Source organism: Mus pahari, chromosome 4 (assembly GCF_900095145.1).
Source record: "Mus pahari chromosome 4, PAHARI_EIJ_v1.1, whole genome shotgun sequence".
In the NCBI taxonomy this organism is placed as follows: Eukaryota; Metazoa; Chordata; class Mammalia; order Rodentia; family Muridae; genus Mus; species Mus pahari.
The window spans coordinates 136,151,473-136,173,369 of NC_034593.1; the positions used below are offsets into that span (position 1 = coordinate 136,151,473).

Sequence of the window (21,897 nt, forward strand, 5' to 3'; positions counted from 1 at the left end):
TATTTCTTAGACTTTGAGAAGTCATGAACTTAACAACTAGTGTGGCAACACCAAAACTAAGACAAAAACCTATCCGATATATAATTTCTACACTAACTCTGATGTATATTTCTGACTACCATCCTAAGAGGTCTTTCTGTCTATGCATAGAGGGAAGAAACATCATACTGAACCTGATATTTCCACATGAAATTAAATCCAATAATAAATGCTTCTAAACATCAGCACATGTAAATAAGAGGGTCGTCATAATAAGAACCTGCATTAATACTTTAAAAACGTACATCTTATTTTTAGAACCATCAATCACAGCAAGAAATTACTAAATCCTGCTTTAGAGGTTATAAGCAGGTTTGAATAAGGCAAAACACCTTGTGTTAGACATAAAAATCCAGTTATTATAAGCTTTCTATATTAGCCAAAGGTAGTGAAATGAAAAGAAGCCCAGTATTCATCTTTATAACCTAAATTTTAAAACCCAGTAAGCCCGCAGATGTTCCACTATTTATTGTCAAGCTCACTCTCCTTTACAGTATACTAATACATTATTTTCCCTAAAAATAACAGAGAAGTGAACCCACATATTAGGACTGATAATTAAAATCACTAACTAGTCACAGGAGTATCAATATATTTCATGATCATCAGAAATTGGAGCAAATATTTAAATTTGGTGTCAATGTTTAGGCTGTGTCCAATAAATGAAAGAAAAAAATTACAAGGTACTCACTCCAACGAGTAACTCACCCACCAACTTCTGTGCTATCACCACCTGCAGGTTGCTTACAAAGGGTTTTAAAGCATATATCCAGAATCCTATATGTAGTCAATGTTGATATTAATTTTTAAAAATATCCACAGAACTTCCAAAATTAAATAAGCTGCCTCAAGAAAAAATGTGTACTTGATGAAAATGTATTTTATGACAGCATATGCATTTACATAGTAGTTTACCAAAATTACTTAGAAAACAACAGGTGTACCCTGGCGCAGTTCTGAAATCTCAGCTGTCAAAGCTGAGGCAGGAGAATTCTAAGTTCAAAAGCAGGTTGGTCTTTTGTGACCCTCAGAAAAGTCTTACATAACTGTTCATTGAAGAAGCATAGTCGTTTTATTTGGGGGAAAGAAACTCCTTTCTGGTTCACATGCTATTAATCATAATTGTATTGAGAAAGAATAGAGCTGTATAGACGTTGCACAGACGTTGTGCTACTGTGGAATGATGAAAGCCAAGATAACATGCTTGAACACAACAAAGACCTGGGTACTCAGTTCTAACCTGCAGTCTGTGATAAACAGTGCACTAACCCGTCTGGGCTCAGTTCTTCCATCTAGAATATGCAGTGTCTTCCCTAGAAGACTGTCGATAAGCTTCAACGGGGTAAGGAAGATGAACTTTGTGCATTGCCTAGATGACCAGGAATTGCCAGCATACTGCAAAGTCTCGCAAACAATGACCATTCTAGAAACCAGACCCATAACTCCAGAGTCCCCTCTTCCAGTGTGATCCCTGCACTGTGTGTATCTGTTCCTGCGTATACCTTTAAAACCACGCAAACCTGTTTCCCATCCAGCTCTAATCTTGAGTTGTGCAATGCCAGACCAATTGCTTTTCCACTGCTTTTGATTATCTTGTGCTCAGTATTATACTTTACCAAGTGCAAAGTATGGAGATGAGATTCTACGTGTAATCTATTGTGAGAGGTGTTTTAATCAATAGTCCTGTTCTGCTGATTAAGCAGAGGCTTCTGTTTTGGCAAGATAACATTAGCTTCTCCAGTCATGCTCCAAAAACCATTGGGAATCTTCCCCAGATCATTAGATATGCTACAATAAAGCTTTGGTGCATTTTCTTTTCTTCCTTAAATTACTTCTTCACTGTCCCATCGTTCCCCATCACCGATGGCACCACATTATTACTGCAGCTCCCCTGGAACTTGCACTCCAGCTATGTCTCCAGGCCATAGGATGCCATTTTCAATTGAAACTTCTACTTGAAAATATAAATTAAGAAAATTTCATTATCTCCTGCCAGGGGCCATTATTCACCACAGTTCTAAGGAAGATTAAAAATGCAAAATCTACCAACTTGAACAAATACTCCAACATTCAACAGAGAAGCTTGGTATTATCTGGACAGAAACTAAATTCGAGTTTGCTTAAATCTGAAAAGATCCTGCAGAATTAGTCCAATTCTTTCCTGAGTGTGCGTGTTCAGCGAAGACGGTTTCCACAATTTCCTTCTCTAATTGGCATCTGCTATTTTTAAACTTCAATTACAACAAACTAGCAATAATAGGCTTGTTGTTTCCACACTCCTCCCTTGCTAGCAACCTTCAATTGTCCAACGTTCAATTCTGGAAGAAATACAGGCTTTTGAGGTGTAAGGGTACTAAGAAGTGTTGCCTTGTTCACAGGGCTAACGATAAACAGAACAGTCATGATGGAAGTCCAAGCCACAACCATGGTGAATTGCACATTCTAAATGAACAGAACACTGTGAGTCTAACATGGAGTAGGAATAACATTAATTCTGGGCTTCACATAACAATAAAAATTAAATAACGTCAATTGATACCCTTCATTTTATTAAAGTACATGGGCTAAATGAATGTAGAGGCCTCATAGCCAAAAGGAGGGGATGGAGAACAAAAACCTAAAAAGAAATGAAGAGAAAGGAAACAAGAGCTTGCCAGCTTCTTAGACTCTCACTGGGGGTGGACACATGACAAGCATGTAAGAATTCAGTCCATGTTTTTGAAGAACGACATTGATTATAAATGGCTAACCTGGCTACTTCTGCTTGGTTAACAAAAAAAGCAGACACTCAAATCTCCTTCGATCAGTTTACCTGATCTGGTGTAATTCTGTCAATTTGGACAAATTTTTATATCGTGAAAGAAAACAGTAATATGTAGGTAATTTATTTGTTGGGGGAAGTACCCTTTAGTTTGCCATGACGCTCCTGTATGTTGACATTTCCAAAGGTCTGGTTCTATCATTCCTATACTTGTCCCTCTTGGTACAGACTGAGGAGAAAATATTCTACACACAGCATGTTAGATGACTCCTCGAGCAGGTGAGAGCCAATGCAAAGATATGTGCAAGCCAAGTACTCAAGTCAGGCAAGAAAGGGAGACAGAGATCATAGCCAAGACTCAGGTGGCAGTCATTTTCCCAGGTCAGGAGGGGAATCCGAGTGCCCATTCAAGTATCTCTCTGTTCTAAGACAGAGCTTACAAGGAAGTGCCTCGTTACCATCTAAACTTTCACAGTGTTACGGGAACAGATCCTGTTTTCTTTAAGCATTTATTAATCATGATATGAGAGATTAACTAGGTAAACGTGGCATCAGGAAGTTGAATGATGTGGAATTAGCATGGCAAGAAGAAGGTGTTCGATAGGCCAGCACCATTTGTCACGGAACCATGTTCTCATGACTTAGTAATTTGTGTTATCTAGAAGAGTTCTACCACACAGAACTTAATTCCTAAGGTGTGTTAGGCAATTACTTAGATGAATTATAGAATAATGTCTTATTTAATGCATTTCAAAAACAGAGTTGCTATTGTACCAGAAACAAGAGTATCCACGCTTGCGATACACAGACAAATAATTTAGAAAAACGAAGTAATTCAAAGTGTATTCGACTTCATCTTCCACATATTATGGAATTTTTTAATATAATCCTAGTTTTCCAAAGTTATAGTGATTAAATTTTTGAAACTCTATCTATCTATCTATCTATCTATCTATCTATCTATCTATCTATCTATCTATCTATCCATCCATCTATCTGCCTCTATATCTGCCTATCTATCTCTATATAAATACATTTATAACTTGAGTATTAAGGAATGCTGCATAGATGGAAAGTAAAAGGACCCATCCAAATAGTTCTGGTGTCTAACAACAAAGTCTTGGCTAAGTTCACTGCTATCATTTGCTGAAGATATTGAAACAAGAATATCATGAACAGTAATACCATTCAGGAACAGTTTATAGCTCCACAAACAACTATGCCAGAAAATACAACCACAACATATATGGACCCTAAAACATATGCATGACTTGGATTTTGCGGACTGCTAAAATTATCTTGAAGTTCCACATTAATTATTAAAATAAGCATCTTGAAGTGGTGCTGCTGTGCTAGAACCAATTCTTTTTTGTGTGTTTTAGAGAACACTGAAACTCCTTGCACTTTTTACTGGACCTTGGGGTCAGTTTAATGCAAATGAGGTTTGACTCACTCTGAGCCTTATTAATCCAAAACAAAATTTCTTGTTTGCAGAAATGCACATTCAACACAAATGCATTTGCTTTTATTAGCAAAATCAGAGTATTTATTTACAAAGCACGCCACTGAGACTACTCGATTCATAGGGTCATGAGGTCTAACTATTTAATGAAAAGAATAAGAGCATTTAAGTGGGGACAAAAATCCATTTATATATATATATATATACATATATATATATAATGTGTGTGTATATATATAATTTCTATATATTTAATAATTAAAAAGAAATAATACCTGTAAAAAGTAACAGTTTTGTTAACCTGATACAGTTTGCACTAGCATAAGCTGTCACATTTTTAACAAGGGAAATGGGAAATCACTATGGGATGCCCTAGTTAGATGAAATTAGCAGCAGACTTGTTATCAGACTATATAAAAGACACTGCATAACAGGATGTGACCTTGTGCAGCCACAGAGCCACTTTGTGATGTCTTTCTCTCCTGTACCCCTTGCTAATTATCTGCAAAGTTATAGACCCTTTTGTCCTGGGTTATTTTTCTTCAAATTGTGAGGGGATTTTGGTTTCTAAATATTTAATTAGTTTTGTTCTGATGTGAGAATTGTACATGCCAAGCGCTTCGATTTCCATACTCCACTCTGCCTAATTACCCTCAGATTTAGACTGCTCTTCCCAAATCTTTTTCCTCTGTAATTATTTACTTCTGAAAGATCATTCAGTGAAGAAATATTTTCACCCTTATGGCTCTTCTTTGCCACAAATGGCTCCGCTGGTCCCTTAATTACCCGCTTGGAGGCTTCGAGCCTGAAATAAAGCAAAGGACTGGGGTGGGAAGGAGTTTTGGAGGGCAAGCCAGAGTCAGGGATGCACACGGTGCTGTTTAAAGGCAGGTTAAGGATGACTCCCCAGGTTGGAGGACAATTTGATAAACAGGAAAATTACACCATTGAGATTTTTTTTCTGACTGTTTATGTTAGATAGGTTGTCATTTAGTTACTATTATAATGAACACGAGACAGATTCCCAGTCTAATTGATAACTAATATAAACAGTTTCTGCTTCTACAAATCTCGTTTGCATTAAACATGCAACAAATGTTCGATAAGCATCCCATACACATCACATTCAGTGCTCAGAAAGGAAATTTGAAGACTTTTGGAAGTGTGGCTTATTAAAAAACTTTTTCAGCTGTGCACAAAACTTTATATATATAAAAGTTTCTCCTATTTTTTTTTAAAATGCTTCTAATACTCTGGAGTTTTATCAGATGCGCAGACGGCACTATTGCTCATTCAAACTCTGTTCTAGATCATTCTGAAGCCTGATTTTCTTTGCCAGACTCACTTATCGAGGCACACATTTGTTAATACTTCTATGTTAATCTATTTACTTCTCGCAGCTTCGAAAACGTTTGGCAGTAAAATACTTGCCATGACTTACAAAAGAGTAAGTCAGACAGGTACTGTTTTGTGAAAGGTGAAAAGTTCTGAGAGAGTAACTTACTATGTCTTAATATAAACTGATTATTAAGCCAATGTCACAGAGGACCATATGTCAAAGTTCCATAAAGGGAAGACACTTTCCTCTAAAGACTACCTGTCAAGAGTCTAACTCAAAGGCCAGGGATGGCTCTCAGGGCAACCTGTACGAGTCATGACACTTAGCCTCACTCAGCCTATGCTGCAGGAGTTTCTCCAAAGCAGGAGAAATTCACCTTATGGGTTTGTCAACTGAAAATCTACTCTTGTGTTCAAATTATATCCACTGGCCAGGAGCACTCCTACAGACACTCAATGTGTACAGGGGTACTCTTTCCACAATAAAAACATGATAGCAACTGAGCCTTGGTGACATTCAATTTCCGTGCGGACTCTTAAGTACACTTAAATTTACATTGCTCATCCCAGATCTTTGTCCATTTAACTATTGCCTGTTGGGCAAGGAATAAAGATCAAGTGTGGATGGGGAAAGCCCTTGGAAACCACACTGGCTATAAATGTTAAGTTCTTCCCTGGAGCTAAAACCCAAAGAGATATCTCTCTGTTTTGTTTTGTTATGTTTTGTCTTACATCTACAAATACCCGTCCTTTCACTTGTAAATTATTTACATTCTGCATTGTGCTGAATGTTCTATATTTTTGTTGGTACTGAATTTGTCAATGTCTAGCATGAAACTGTAACTTCATATCCAATTGTTTAGTAGCATTTACCTCTCAAATGCTCAGCATCTTCTTGTTTATTGTACGGTTTTAGTGGTTCCTTGGAGCCTCAGATCCCCACTCCCCAGGTAGACATTAGGCATCTTGTACATTCTCACAATGCTCAGATCTTTTTTAAAATTTACTTTTATTTCATGTTCATTGCTGTGTTGCCTACTTGTGTTATCTATCTGAGGTATCCGATCGTCTAGGAGTTAGAGACAGCTGTGCCATGTGGGTATTGTAAATTGAACGAAGACCTCTGGAAGAGCAGCCAGGGTGCCTCACTGCTGAGCCATTACTCCAGCCCCACTTACAACTATTTTTACCAAGAAGTACTCACTGAATGAGTGATTTCTTAATGGGCTTTCTTAGTCTCCGTTTCATCTTTTTCTTAGTTAAGGATGGAAATATTTAAATTGGCTTAAGATACACGTCAGTCATTTCCTTTTTTAAAAAGCTGCGGAAATTTTGGATAGATATGGATGTTTACCTGAAGATTAAAAACAACCTAGACCAAATCTGAAAAAAAAAAAAAACCAAGACCCCTGGGTATTAGAAGAAGTTAGATGAGCTAGGAAGAAGCCCCCAAACAATCCTTACCACCCTCATCTGAATATAAAACATCAAATCCTTAAGTGACAATATAAAGAGATGGGTACTTTGTGATTCACACTCAAATTTAATGGAGTCTCATCTGACTGATAAATAGATGACAAATTCAACTGGCTTACCTCTGATAAATCAGAAGTAATATTTAATCATGACAAAATATTCATAATCTAATCCTTTTATCAAATTGACTATCACCGCAGGAGTCTCGTGTGTTTGCACAATTAAAAACCCCATGTTAGCTGCATATAATAAGGCATCGCACTCCAGGCAAATCCTTTCCTATTGAAATAAGTGCCAAGCTGACAGCAGGAAGTAGCTGATAAGAAAGCAACAAGGCATTGCTGATGGCATTCTCGATAACTGAACACAACTCATGTGCACTCATTCTGCAGCCTTGGTACCCAAGGAGCTCTCCTAAAGAGGATGCAGAACCAGGGGAAGCATCCTTCTGCAGCATCTCAGTCGCAGAGGACACATCGTCTTAAAAAGATGACAGTCGGTAGACAGACAGACAGACAGACAGACAGACTGACAGACAGTCAGAGAGAAAAATCTGAAGTTACAGAGGTAATAATACCCTGAAATAACCATGTGCAAATAGTATCTATATATAGAACTAATGAGGTGTATGTGGAATTGTGTATTACTGCTCTCTGCTGTAAAAGAAAGAATTCTAGTGCTTTTAGAGTTAATACAAGCCTGCCTCTACCTCCCCCCCTCTCTCTCGTGTGTGTGTGTGTGTGTGTGTGTGTGTGTGTGTGTGTGTGTGCGTGTGTAAGCCATATCTCATATTTATTTTTCTGTGTGTGCAATGATTGCATACTTCTTTTAGGAATGAAAGGAAGGGGGTGTTTGCAAGACCCTTGCTGCTTGGCCAAAGGGCAATGCAGGACATTATAATGCTGCCAAGAAGGTGGCAAAGGACAACGCTGAGATGCAGGAAGGATTCGGGGTGCAGGTGACTGCTCATAGCCCTACCTTAGTGCCCCCACTTTCCATCTAGGTTACTCTGGCCGTTCCTTCTCCTCCAGCCATGTTGGGAGGTGGGCTGCACCATCCTGGAGATCTGATGTGTCCGTTCCGCCTTCATCTGCGTGGTTGACTACAATGCGAAGACGACCTGTGCCATGTGCTGCACAGCAACCATACCTTTCCTAAACTTAGCCACACACCCCTGTCTGTATTCTTGCAAACGTATGTTCTTGTCAGCCCGGACAAACAGAATCTCCCTAAGTTAAACCTGGCTGCAGAGACCTGGATACAATAGTTTAGAACTTGGCTGGTTTAAAACATGTGCTAATAACATAGACTGTTTTTAAGGTCAATGAAGGCAGAAGGCTTCCATTTGATAACGTACTTATAGCTTGATTTAGTTCTCTATCAGGAACTTGCGTAGAAGGTAAAATCTGTGGGGACCTTAAGAGTTTTAAACACCACTACCTTCACATTCAGGGAGGGGACAGGCAAAGGGCCGGATGCTCTGAAACAACCAACATGGCCCCTTTGAAAGCTAACTGCTGCACATCTAGGATGGAAGGAAGGAAGGAAGGAAGGAAGGAAGGAAGGAAGGAAGGAAGGAAGGAAGGAAGGAAGGAAGGAAGGAAGGTCACAAAAAGATGAAAACAGTAAATAAGTTCCATGACAGCTAAAGCAGTACACTCCCATTATGTATTTTATAGTAGAAATCGAGGCCAATGTATTAAGCATATTTGATTCAGAATTGTTAAGAAAAAGAAACCTTGGGAGACCTTACTCTTATCTTGACCATTAAATGTTTCCATTCCAGCAATGTCATTAATGTCAAAATACCATTAAGATGCCTGACAACTCTTAAACCAGGGCCAAACCTTCTGGGTTGAATCAGGAATGGTTTCCTTTTGTATGCAGCTAAAAGGCTTAGGGGAGACGCAAAGGTCAAAATACTACTTTCATTAAAGAAAAGGGATGACATGGCAAAGATGGAAAAAAAAATCCATTTTTAGACTTGAACTGGGCAATTTTCTCTTTGTCTTCTGCTTTGAAATGCTTAGTTTTAAAACTTAACGGCTATACTTAAAACATATATAACCAATATCCTCGTTGGGTTTGTTTTATATTTAATATTAGCACTGTCCTTTGGTTGGGCGACCCAGGACATGAAATTTGCAGCAGAGCTCTCTAAGAGGTTTGCTGGGGGGAAGAATTCTATTGGGGAATCAAGCTAGAAAGAGGTTTGAGCACCCTGAGAGATGAAGCTGTAAAGCTGGAGAGTTGGGGCAGGGGGGCTACTCTGAGTGATGGTGAGGTTTGGCCTTGGCTCACAGGGGAAGGATTATGTTCCTCAAACCCCAGAAAGGTTCTGGGAGGGCATCAGGTTAACCCCTCCCTCCCACAGGGCAAAGTTGTGGATACTTGAGGAAGATGGCCAGGCAAAGAAGGAAGACTGGAAAGACACACAGCATTCTCTCTAGCTCTTTGGCAGCACGGACACGGGTCTAGAAAGCATTTCCAGGACATTTCATTGTCATGGTTTTTACTCGATTTTATCTTCTTGTACACACTGTCATGTCAATCCTGTTTACTAAGCGATAGTCAATGGGTTTCCTATAGAGCAATGAACCTTAACAGGCAGCTTTTAATTGGCCCACATAGGAAACCACATTACTATTAATTCCTCAGATACAGTATAAAATAAAACCATCGCTTCTCAAACTCTAGAGCAATTAGACCTCTCGGCTATTTGGCTAACTCTACTTCATGATACCCAATGCAGTTAATTATATTTTTTGATGTTAATAGTCTCTGTCAGTCTTAAGCATAACTTTGCTTTGATGAATATTTAAATTATATTTGAATAAAAAATAATCTTGGTTACATTTCACATTCAGTAATCATTGCAGCTTAATAAAGGTCTGTTCATCAAGGGTGGAAATAAATGGAAGTGTACACACAAATGTCTTGAACCGTTGTATATTAGTAATGACAGTAAGCCAGCACCCCTCATGTGCTTATCTATATAACTCTTTAAAATGTGTGACATCCCTCATAGAACCCCTGATCATCTTTAGACAAAAAATGTGCAGCTCCATAAATTAATGATGGGATGATCTTAGGGCTAGATCAGGATGTAATTTAATGTGTGGAACAAGCTCATCAAATAACAAAATATGCTTTTAAAAGTCAGTAGGCATTTTCTTCTCTGGATTTATGGTTCTAGCAAGTTCCAAAGGCAATGAGGAGCAGGGAAACTCATCTTTGGAAAAAAAATCTCTTGATTGGAGATTATATTGAAATTAGTATTAAAGACAGGTGACTTAAAACATTTCTTGACACATAGGCTATTAGTGTGTAATAGTAGATGCTAGTGATAGTGTTATCTCTAAATGGGCAGATGTGTGAGAAGGGAAGGAGAAAACAATGTCCATCATTCTCATAGGCTTAAAACTCACTGGGTTCCATCCCCATTATAGTATTTAGCATCAACTGAAGAAATTGGTTACTCATGCTCAACATTTTAATTGAATGAACACACATTTTACTATCACTTAATTAATGTCCTTTAAATAAATTCAATTATTAGAGCCTTTACATTTTCGGCTCTTTTTCCAAATGTTCTATGGCATATTTGAATTTTACCTACTATGTGTGGCAGGTGCCCTATGTAATCTGTGTTCCAACTAGGAACACTTGGGTTAATGCATGAAAGCTGAACTAATGTCTCACACTTTAGTGACCATTGCTTGATACACAGTATCAATATCATCTGACTATTGCTTGATACATAGTACCAATATCAGTCTGACTGTTGCTTGATACACAGTATGAATGTCAGTCTTATTCCTTTCCCTCGCCTTGCCCCGCACCACCCCCACCCCCACCCCCGCATGGGAAACATTTACTTTGTGGTGTGGCCTGGCACACTCAGACTAGTATTACCAGAAACTATACAATGAGTCACATTAATATTTCCCACAGGCCATTTCTTCATCAGAATGGCCCACAACATCACATGACATTAAAAAATATTGCAATACACCAGACTGAATTCATCACAAACCAAGTTTTCATTTAACTGGATCTTCAAATGATCTTAGCTGCTCTGCAGCCCCCACAAAGGGGAAGGTGTAAAATGGACAAGTCAGAGAACAGACTCAAAACCAAGAGAGGATCTTTAAAGGCTGTGCACTTCCCAATGTCCATGAGAAGCAGGACCTTCTCTGCAGCACGCTCCTCCCACCAAGATTTTTTTTTTTCTGTATCTCATCAGGACCAAAGTAATGGACACATATGACTTTGGACTTGAAAACTTAATCCAAAATAATTATTTTCTCCCTTAAGGTCTTTCTCTCAGGTGTCCATCACAGTAGTAAGTCTTGGGTGTCACAGGTGGGCAGTGTGTTAGGGAAGTCCTGAATCAAGGTCTTTTGGTGGCATGTGGCATGACCAGAAATGCTCAGAGACCTTGAGTGTATTGGTTACATACTATTCTTGACTGGTTTATATGGAATAGTTAGTACTTGGGGGCAACATAATCTCTTTGGTCTTGCTTTTTGTCATAAATGAGATTTCTCCTAGAAACATGTGAAACATATTATTAGCTCTAAAATTAATTGCAGAATAGCAAACAGCACTGAATTTAAATTGCTATAATATATTTAAAGAAGTGCAGAGTAAGGTAAGAAAAATAGGTTCTTAAAATCTCCAAGACAGCTAATGAACATTGGTAAAATGCCACTGGGAAACTCGTTCTTCACAAGAACTTTCCTTAGCCAATGTGCAAAGAAGCCATTAACAGTGGCGTGACTTTGCTCTTACTGTTATAATCTTTCATGTTAACAATTCCAATACAGAATTTCTGAAAAATAGGGGGAGCCATGATTTTTGATGATGTAAATGCTTTAAAGAACTACATTTCTGTATTTAATAAAATTAACCAATAAATGCCTGATGTTAAACTACTAACCAGAAAATGAAATACAGACCCAGGGTAGGTTGGTTCCTTTAATTTCAACACTTGGGCCAGCAAGGCAGGCTATCTCTGTGAATTAAAGGCCAGCCTGGTCTACATAGAGAGCTCAAGACCAGCCAGAGCTACCTGGTGAGACCCTGCCTGAAATCAACAATAACAAAGCAGCCAAACAAAACCAAAACAAAAATGAGGAATAAGGGCAGTTTCCCCTATCATGTGTATATATGTATAAAATTTGATTCATATTCTCACTGAATACAGTATTATTATCATCTTACCTGGAATAGAATTGGCTTATCGCTCATTTTACAGTAATTTCCAAAGTGCCAATGTATATACGTGTTGCATTACTGATTATAGAGTTGTGTGTTATACTGGTAGAAAGCTGGTAGATAGTATATTCCATTACACTTCAGCTCTATGGATGGAGGGTGGACCACATCCAAACAGAAGACAAAATAAAAACCCAAATCCGAATCAAAGGTTGTTAACTGTTAAAAAATAAATTTCGCTTTTCTTCACTACTCTGCTTACACGTCCATTCTACGTGCCTACTTGATGGTGGCTGCCAGAAGATGCTATTATAAGCTTTCTTTATCCACTACCATTTCAGATTGAAAGCTCATTCACAAGCCTGGCAGGTAGGGGGGTGTGGGGGGGGTGGACCCGTCAGTCCATCACTCAGGAAACTGAAGCAGGAGGCTTCATGTGTGTTATACATACTGAACCAAACAATAATGACCTGCCCTACGAGAAAACCCCTAGCTTCCTTTACCTTCATACACTCTGTCCAAGATCAAAAGTAAACACAAAGTTGTAATGCAAGCACGCACGCATGCACACACACACACACACACACACACACACACGCATGCACGCAAGTAAGTCTGAGTTTAACCCAGAGGCCTTCAAGTTGTACAAAAAGCAGGAACACTTTGCTCTCAAGAGAAAAATGACAGCGCTCCACCCAAACAAGGGATGCAGAAGGATAGGAGTAAACCCTATATGTGAGGAAGTGTCTGCGCTATCAACGCAGACTGGGAGTTCTGCGGACATAATCTAGTAAGAGGACTGCTTCCCAAGCTTGCCCTTTACAAGGGAACCTCCAGGTCCCTGATGTGGCCCTACTGCCCTTCCTCATATGTTCATTTTGGTGGACCATAAGGGATATTTAGATGGCTTGGTTATAAGTTACTTCATAATTCACTGGTCTTTCTCACAAAGCAACTGTGAATGTTCAATATGGGTCAAGGGGGTGGGGTGGTGTTCCTTTCTTTTATTTGTCAGCTGCTGTCACCTGAGTTTTTGATCTTAGCCATTCTGACTGGTGTGAGGTATAATCTCAGGGTTGTTTTGATTTGCATTTCCCTGATGATTAAGGATGTATTATCCATTTTTAAAAGTAGAGTTATTTGGTTCTCTAAACCGTCTTCTTGAGTTCTTTGTATATATTGGATATTAGCCTTCTATCAGATGTGAGATTGGAAAAGATCTTTCCCCAGTCTATTGGTTGCCATTTTGTCCTATTGACAGTGTCCCTTGCCTTACAGAAGCTTTGCAATGAGGTGCCATTTGTTAATTCTTGATCTTAGACTATAAGCCATTGGTGTTCTGTTCAGGAACTTTTTCCCTATGTCCATGTGTTTGAGGCTTTCCCCCACTTTCTCTTTAATTAGATTCAGTGTATCTGGTTTTATGTAGAAGTCCTTGATCTACTTGGACACTGTAGGGAAATCGAGGGCGGGGAGGCAGGAGAGGATAGATGGGTGGAGGAACACAGTCACAGAAGCAGGGGAAGGTGGGCGATGGGATGGGGGAAAACAGGTAAGGGGATAACACATCAAATGTAAATAAATTTTAAAAAAATAAATAAAATTTTTAAAAAGTGCAGTCAAAGAAGGAATTCCAAGTCGTTGTCTATAGACAAACTCATCCAAGTGCTGGAGAACTGGAGAAAGGCATCACCAGGACATGGAAAGCAACCTCAATCTATTTTGCATAGTCAATTTTGCTGAGTCAATAGACCCCAAGTTGCTTCTCCTCCGCATCAGTACTCCATCCTAATGGACCAATAGCTGATAAACCTGACACCACGGATAGATAAAAGCACTTGGGGTACGCACACCTGGGGTGGGCACACTTTCTCAGAAGCTGCCTGTTGGGATCCTGTGGGACAGGATGAGTAGCCCCGGCTAGCAAGCACTTACAGCAAATCCCCAGTCCCACAAAACACCACCTCAGAGGAAAACCCAGACTGACTACATTTATTGCTCTGAAAAGACGATTAGCATGGAAGGGAGCTGGGGTTTGAGAAAGGTTTGCAGAAACATTATTGTTGCCTGTAAAGAGAGATCAGTAAATGTGTACTAATTAAATTAAAGGAAAGTTGGGGAAAAAAACTTCGCAGAGCTCTGACATGGACACAGGGCCTCTTTACGAAGACTGATTGATCAATAAAAAGGCTGAGAGGTTTGTATGTCAAGGAGACTACACAGCAACAGAAATCTATAATCATGAAGTCTGACAGAACCGTGGCTGCATTTTAATGGATTCTTCGGGCTAACGTCTGAGCTTTGATATTTACCACCACTTATAGCAATGTTCTCTATGTGGACTCTGTGTGAGGGGGGGTGTGTCCTTTGTTTAGTTTATATAAAATTGATATCTATTAGTATATTTGAAAGTAAGTTAGTTTATCAACTCTAAGTAACAGAATTTAACTTCAACATTATTGAAGAATAAAATGTCATCTTCAGGTATGATTGTAATTCTAGCCACTATGGGGGGCTGGAGAAGTGAGAATGCTCACTTGGGGCTAGCCAGGGGTACACAGCCAAACTCTGTCCCAGAAAAACAAGCAAACAAATCCCCAAAGATACCCCACGATATATAAACAAATATCACTAAGGAATCAATCATTCAACATATAATTTGGCGGTTTTACCTTCTGTGCCAAAGGCTCACAATATTTAAAAGCATGGAAGAAAGGGATACCACACTATCAGCTTTGTAAACTCATAGGGAGAATATGCATGCAGCAATGGACTGAATGTGCTGTGCACAGGACATATGACTCAGCAAGTGTGATGAATGGCAGTTAAGTAGGATGAAGGCCTCCTCCCAGCCTTGGTGAAGAGCCTGATGTTCAACCCCTCTTTTAAAAGAGATGCTACAGCCTAGCTCTACTGGGATGGAGTGTGCCCGGCCATCATTCCTCAAGTCTGCGGCGTGAGAACAGAGCAGTGTTCCTACCTTCAGCCTCACCTGACCTGGCAAGAATGTTGCACCTTGAGGTTTATGTCACCAACTAGGCTGCACTCTAGTGTCGCACAGATTCAGAACTCTCAGCGAATTCAGAACTTGCTTATTAATCAAAGTTTCGGGATAAGAGCTAAAGTCATTTTCATTACTGATGTGAAATAATTGTAACTGTTTTATGTGAAGGAGTCCCTACAATAATCTTCAAAGATTGTTTAAAAGCCACCATTATCTGTAAAGGTGACCGTCTAAGAATCTTTAAGTATAACTAAATGTTTCTGAGAAAAAGAGATGAATTCAACCTTTGAAGATGAACTACAAAGAATACTTTAAAGACAATCACACAGTTTAAATATTACTCATTGGAAAATTTGAAATATTTCTAATATAAAATCCTAAATGCTCAAGGCATATTGGACTTAGGTGCTTTTTTTGGATTAGGATATTTAACCAGGAAAACTGGGGCAAATATTTCAAAATCTAGTATCTGAGATACTTCCTGTACTTCAGATTCTGAGTAAGGGACACAGAGAAAACGCTACTGCCAGTGACCAACACATAGACCACATGACCACGGACATAGAAAGTAGAGAAACAGTAATCTCATCCTCGCCCTCTGGAATGGAACCTGGGTTAGCTCATTCTTACCAAATGAGGTGGTGAGGACAGAAATGAAGGTCTGACATGCACAGCCACACTGCCCTGAGATGCCCATGTCCCTCACCAGACGCAGGAAGCAGGCTTTGTAACTCAGTGGAGAATTTGTAGTATTGCTACTTGAGTTTTCCAAAAAGAAAATCCCTGTGTTAAAGAAATATAAATGTCTCTCTTTGGTACATTATTCAATGCCTCGGTTTTTGAGGACCTAGACATAGAAAAAGTCACTAAACTACTTGAGGTTTTGTGTGTTCAGAGTCAAATGGTGATATGTGTACAGTAATTATTCATTGACAACCCAGCTGCAAAACCACTTCCTCCCTGGTTTTCCTCTGGTTCTTTCCAACTCAGCCAGTCAAATGTGACAGGTTTCCTCATGCTTTACATCGTGACATACCATGAATAGGGTACTTACATGCTTCCACTATGAAAATGTTTTTCAAATAATTTCAATCTTTCCTTTCCTCTTTTCAATACAGTGTTTATGTTCAAATTGTCAGAGTGCTGATTAAATAATTACAAACCAACGAGCCACAAGTATACTACAATTTAAAAATGGGGTTTCAGCTGCTATATTTGGAATGATTTCTTTATTTATGCCAATGCCCCATACCCCATTTGAAGATCTGATAGTGGGCCAACAACATGCATTCCCAGGATGCAGTGCTTTTCCAAATACTGTAGCAACCAGACATGGAGCCCTTCTGCACTCAGACTCAAGGGACGGATGTGTGCTTTTTATATCTAGAATGAAGTTCACCTGTAGAACACCAAGGTTGACACTTGTACCAAACACCTGCTGTGTACCTACCTGGGTGCGTGTCTTGCACTAGCCTGCCCAGTCCCTGAAAGCCAGATCTGACAGACAGCCTCTTTGCCCTGACTCCCTCCCACCATCTTTTCTGTTTCAACAGTCTACTGAAAACAGCTAACCATCCACACTGAGTTCTTCTCTCTGCTCCTCCCTGGCCTGCTTCCAGATGCTGCCCTTCATGACTGAAGTGGACCAGCAAGAGGAAAGGAGAAATGGTTAGTCATTAATGTGTCCTGGTAGCTCCAAGGCACGGACAGCTCCCCACACTTGAAACACCACATGCAAACTGTTCTCTTTATGCATGGTCTCTCATCTGAAAGAACTGGAAGCAAAGATGTCTCTAATGTTTTGTGGATATGGAAGGCCTGCATATTATGTGTAGTAAATTACTGGGGAGGCAGGACAGAGGGAGAGACACAGTGTTCATTGTTTCACGTGCACCTTAGACACAGACAGGAGGTAAGGCCAGAGCTTTCAGTAGAGCTACACTTTGCTGAACTTCTGTCAAAAAGCCACATGGTATCACTTTCTGTTTGTGCTGCCATGTTGGTATAATGTTATGATCTAGATTTTCTGTTACGGATGCTCAACTTGAAGAACCGACATTACCAAATAAAGGGGAATCCTCAACAGTATCTCTGTGTACAGGCTAGACTTCTGGTCTTACTTGCCTCATCTGGGATGTGGGTTTTAAAGGAGATTATCTTATTAAGCACTATTTATTCAACTGGGATTGTGTCTGGGATCCTTAATACTAATTCCTTAAGAACTAAAAGAAGAATCCTTTTGATGGAACTCTTTTAAAACTTCGGCGACGTTCTCTAGTTTCTTCAAAAGACCTAGCAAGCTACTATCCACATTTGAAAATCTAGCTATGCTGCTGCCTGGCAGTTAAAAGATCCCAATACATAATCATCCTCTCAAGAATGTGTATTCTTAAAGTGCAGACAATTGTAGGAAGGAGCGCTCACATATTCTCCCCCGTGTCCTCATATCCTCGGATGTTTCCACTGTGTCTGTAATGACTACACACACATAGATGTTATTCTTCTAGGTGACCTGCTAATCAAGTTAGAAATCTCACTAAGATGCTGTGTCCCAGAGGAAGGGAAGCAGGGGACGGAGGGAAAGCCAAGCATGGGAAGGTCAAGGATTTCCTTCCATGAAATTTAAAAATGACACTACTGCTCAACTATGTAACCTTTAGATACATCCAAACAATGGGGACCTCTGGGCAACACAGTGCTGGACAACTGGGGTACTGCAGGAGTAGTGGGTTGCAATGACAAGAAACTGTTATGTGTACTCACCTATGACAAGGTTCACTGAGCAGTCATGAGTTTTCCAAATTTAAAAAATAGGATGCCAAGGGTTAGGTGGCTTGTGTCTAAGGAAGGTTCCCCTTGGCCTAAGATGCTCAATTTAGGATTTTCTTCAACTTCACCATGGAGCCAAGGAATATACATTTGAAAGACTCACATCCTTGTCATTTCTTATGCTAGAGATATGCAGATTCCCCATCACAAGGATTAGCACCTCAGCTCCTATCCAGCTGTGCGGTTACAATACCCTCCATAAAGCATGCATGCAAGCTCAGAATGGATTTCTGGGGGCACAGGGCCATGGTGTGAAGAAGAGTCATCACCCACTGTGGGTAATCATCTGGGACTGAGGAGGGGAAGAAATAAATATGTTCAGATTCAGTAAGGCAGCTGTTCTCACAGCTTATATCCCCGCCCAGGCGCTCAGGTATCCAGAACACCTGTGGCACACTCATCACATCAGCCTGATGGCAACCCTTTCAAAAGTAGCCCAATCTACAGTGACCTACACACTTCACGCAGATCAGGGTGTACTGAGCACTCAGTGGGATCACACTGATATTGCCGCGAACTTCTATTTTCCTATTTGTGGACAAAAACATTTATTCAATGACCAATTGTAAGTAACATATTTTTATTCTCAGAATCATGTTGAAGTAATGAAAAAAGTAATGAAGCAGGGAGGGGGGACTTGCATGGATTACAGAGAAGAACCTTATTAGAATATGTTTATCTGTGTACTGTTTGAGGAAGGCAGATACCCACATTACTATGCAGAAATATACCTTGCATGTCAATTTTAGTCTATGTATTACATGGTCAGCATAGCCTACCCTGCAGTTATGGCTTCGTGAAGGGAGATTAACAAAGACATTGGAAGTTTTTCAATGTTTAGGAGGCTTTCCTCTCTAGTCCAGGAGGACATACTTGGCTCCATGCTTTCTGAGCTGAGCTTGAACCTGTCCCTGTACTGTTGCTGCTCTTAGGTTTAAGGACCAAGAGCACAGCACAAAAGTCAGCAACATATTGGAAACAGTTACATAGGACACAGCAGAGAAAGTAGCTTCCACCCCAAGTGTACAAAGCATCCTTAAAAGGAAACTAGCAGCAGGAATTATAGAAAGGGGGTACAGACTGGGAGCAAATAGACACGATCTCAGGGAACACACAGGAAGAAAGGGAAGGAGCTCTGAGCTCTGGGTCATTAGGGGATGGTAAACAAAACAAGGAGCCTTTTATAAAATGGCTAACATCCAAACCCAGTCAACACTAAATGGAGGGAGCGTGTGGGCAACTCCCACCTACTCTTCTCCTGTAGCAAAGCAAAAGAGTGAAGCAGCCACTCTGGAAGATGGTTTATGGGTTCTGCACCCCGCCTCCTCTCAGCAATGGGAGGTGGGTGAGGAGGCGGATGGCAGGGGAAAGTATTTCTCCATGTAGTCCAGGATGGCCTAAAACTCATAACCTTCCTTCCTCAGCCTGCTAAGAGCCAGGATTTATAGGGAAGCTATACCAAACCCCAATGAAGGTTTCTTATGAATCAGAATAAACTTTTACTGTACAACCCAACAGTTGCAAATATGATTATTTAACCCATATAAACCTGAAAACTCAAGCTCACACCAGACTACACACACACACACACACACACACACACACACAGAGAGAGAGAGAGAGAGAGAGAGAGAGAGAGAGAGAGAGAGAGAGAGAGAGAGAGAACTCAATTTTGGTGTGACTTTAAACTGCTGTAAAAACTCACTGAAAACATAGTAAGTGTAAAGATCAGTTACTGACAAAGTTCCAGACAGATAAACATTCTTCTGGACTACAGAAAGAAACTTCAAATTCTCAAGAAACAAGCTTAGATTTGAACTCATCCTTCTTAGTTTCTATAAAATAAGGGAATGTGTTCTGTATTCCTATATACTCTGTCATCTCTACTAAGATGATATGCAAACTTTATATGTGGCAGAAGCATAATCCAATGGAGATGTTAACATAGGTGAGTAAAAATCTAACAGCCTAAACAAAAGCTTGGCTGAGGACAGCATCTGCTCCCTTGGGGCAGACAGAAACTTTAACCCTTGGATACAGTAGCTAACGCAGGACATGCATGCACATGCATCTACCTTTGAGTCATGATTTTGAAGGCATCAGGGAGGTAGCAGTCTGTATTCTCCATTTGAAAGGGGTCTGCGTCGCAGATCTTGTCGTCCGTCCGACCGTAGTTCGCACTCTCGATCATGATGACATCACTGCCCGGACATCGCAGGTCTATAGAATAACCCTCACAGGACAGCTCTCGTCTAACTAACCCGAATGGTAAGGCTGCTCTGCTGAATCCTAGGAGAGAATTAACACAGAAATTCAAGTTTCACTCTCATATGAAACAGATTATTCCAGCAAGGCACTTTCAAGAGACATGAGTCATCACAGCCAAGAGATGTCAGTAATTCATGTTTATTCTTAATTAGACATCTGAAAGTTACGACTCGGTACTTTCATACATCTTCGTCTGGACACATCACCTTTATTAGACATCTTGAAATTACCTTTATGCGTCATTTTCTCTATAATGTATTATAAATGCAGGTAAATATCTTTTGTTAGGTTAAATTCATAGATAAATTCAGGAAGAACTGTCACAGGTGTGAAGGAGTAAGACTCTGCCATATACCACCCTTACTCTTTCATTTTTAAAGTACTCATATTAAGTGTCAGTATCACGATTATACAACTATTTCATACTAGCAGTCCTTCCCAAAATAACTAAAATAACTATGACAATGAAAATTCTCAGGCATGGTAACATTTTCAGCTTAGAGACACTGTTTTAAAAAGTGCCATCATTGAACAGATTTGGGAGATGAATATTTACAGAGACAGCACTAAGCCAACTAACTCCAATAAACACCAAAGAGCAAAGGCTCTGCAAGTTATACAATCTGCAAAGTAAAGTCAGTTACTTATTACATTAGCTAGTCTACCTGTAAAACACAAGTGTTTAAGTGCTATATGAATTACAGAGGACACAGCAGGTCCCTGTGCTAGAGAAGAATCTCGAACGGAATAAAAGGCTAGAATTTTAAGGGGTTTTTACATTATTATTATCAGTGTGCTGGGGTACATGACTTATGCATCCTAGGCATATGAGTGACCGTCAGGGACAACTTTCTGTGCTTCTTCTCTTCTCCACCTCACGTGGGTCCCAGAGTCTTACCTCAGGCCATCAGGCTTGTGGGACAAACAGCTGAGCCACCCGTTTAAGCCAAAATTCCAAATCAGAGATCCTATAAATTAGCTCCAGAGCCCAAGCTAACAGTGGTCAGTGACAGGGAAAGCGAAGGAGTGATGGCTATTGGAGTGAAAGCCATTGGAGGAACCAGGTACCAGAGTGGTGCCCAGGGATTAGTCAGCATAGTAACCACCTCTCACATGCTGCCTCGAGTCTCACTTGCACTCTCTTGCCTATCTCAATCGACAACACTCCTTCACTAACTTTAATGTTCAAATTTCTTTGTTGTGGGGACAGGATCTCCCTGTGTGGCTCTGGCTGGCCTGTAACTTGCTATGTTGACCAGGCTAGCCTTGAACTCAAAGACATCACAGTCCTCCGCTTCCAAAACTTGGAATTAAACGTGTTCACCACTTTACTGTCTTATCACTGTTGTTTTAATTACTCTGTTGTCAAATGGCTTACCCCTTCTAGGGAAATTACAAAAAAAAAAAAAAAAAAAAAAAAAAAAAAAAAAAAAAAAAAGAAAAATAAAAGCCTCAAAAAATCAGGCGAAACTGCTTCAAGTTACACACTTCAGCCTTGAG

At 39.9% G+C, this 21,897-nt stretch overlaps 1 protein-coding gene across 38 annotated transcripts in view; it reads right to left on the reverse strand.

Annotated features, from left to right (window-relative positions):
* The window catches only part of Adgrl2 (adhesion G protein-coupled receptor L2), a 259,127-nt gene that overhangs the window by 55,464 nt on the left and 181,766 nt on the right, over positions 1-21,897 (reverse strand). For all 38 annotated transcript variants that reach the window (XM_029537612.1, XM_029537610.1, XM_029537611.1 and 35 more), the window contains one exon: positions 20,205-20,418. In XM_029537612.1, the coding sequence (XP_029393472.1) occupies positions 20,205-20,418 (214 nt within the window). The remainder of the gene's footprint in view (positions 1-20,204; positions 20,419-21,897) is intronic.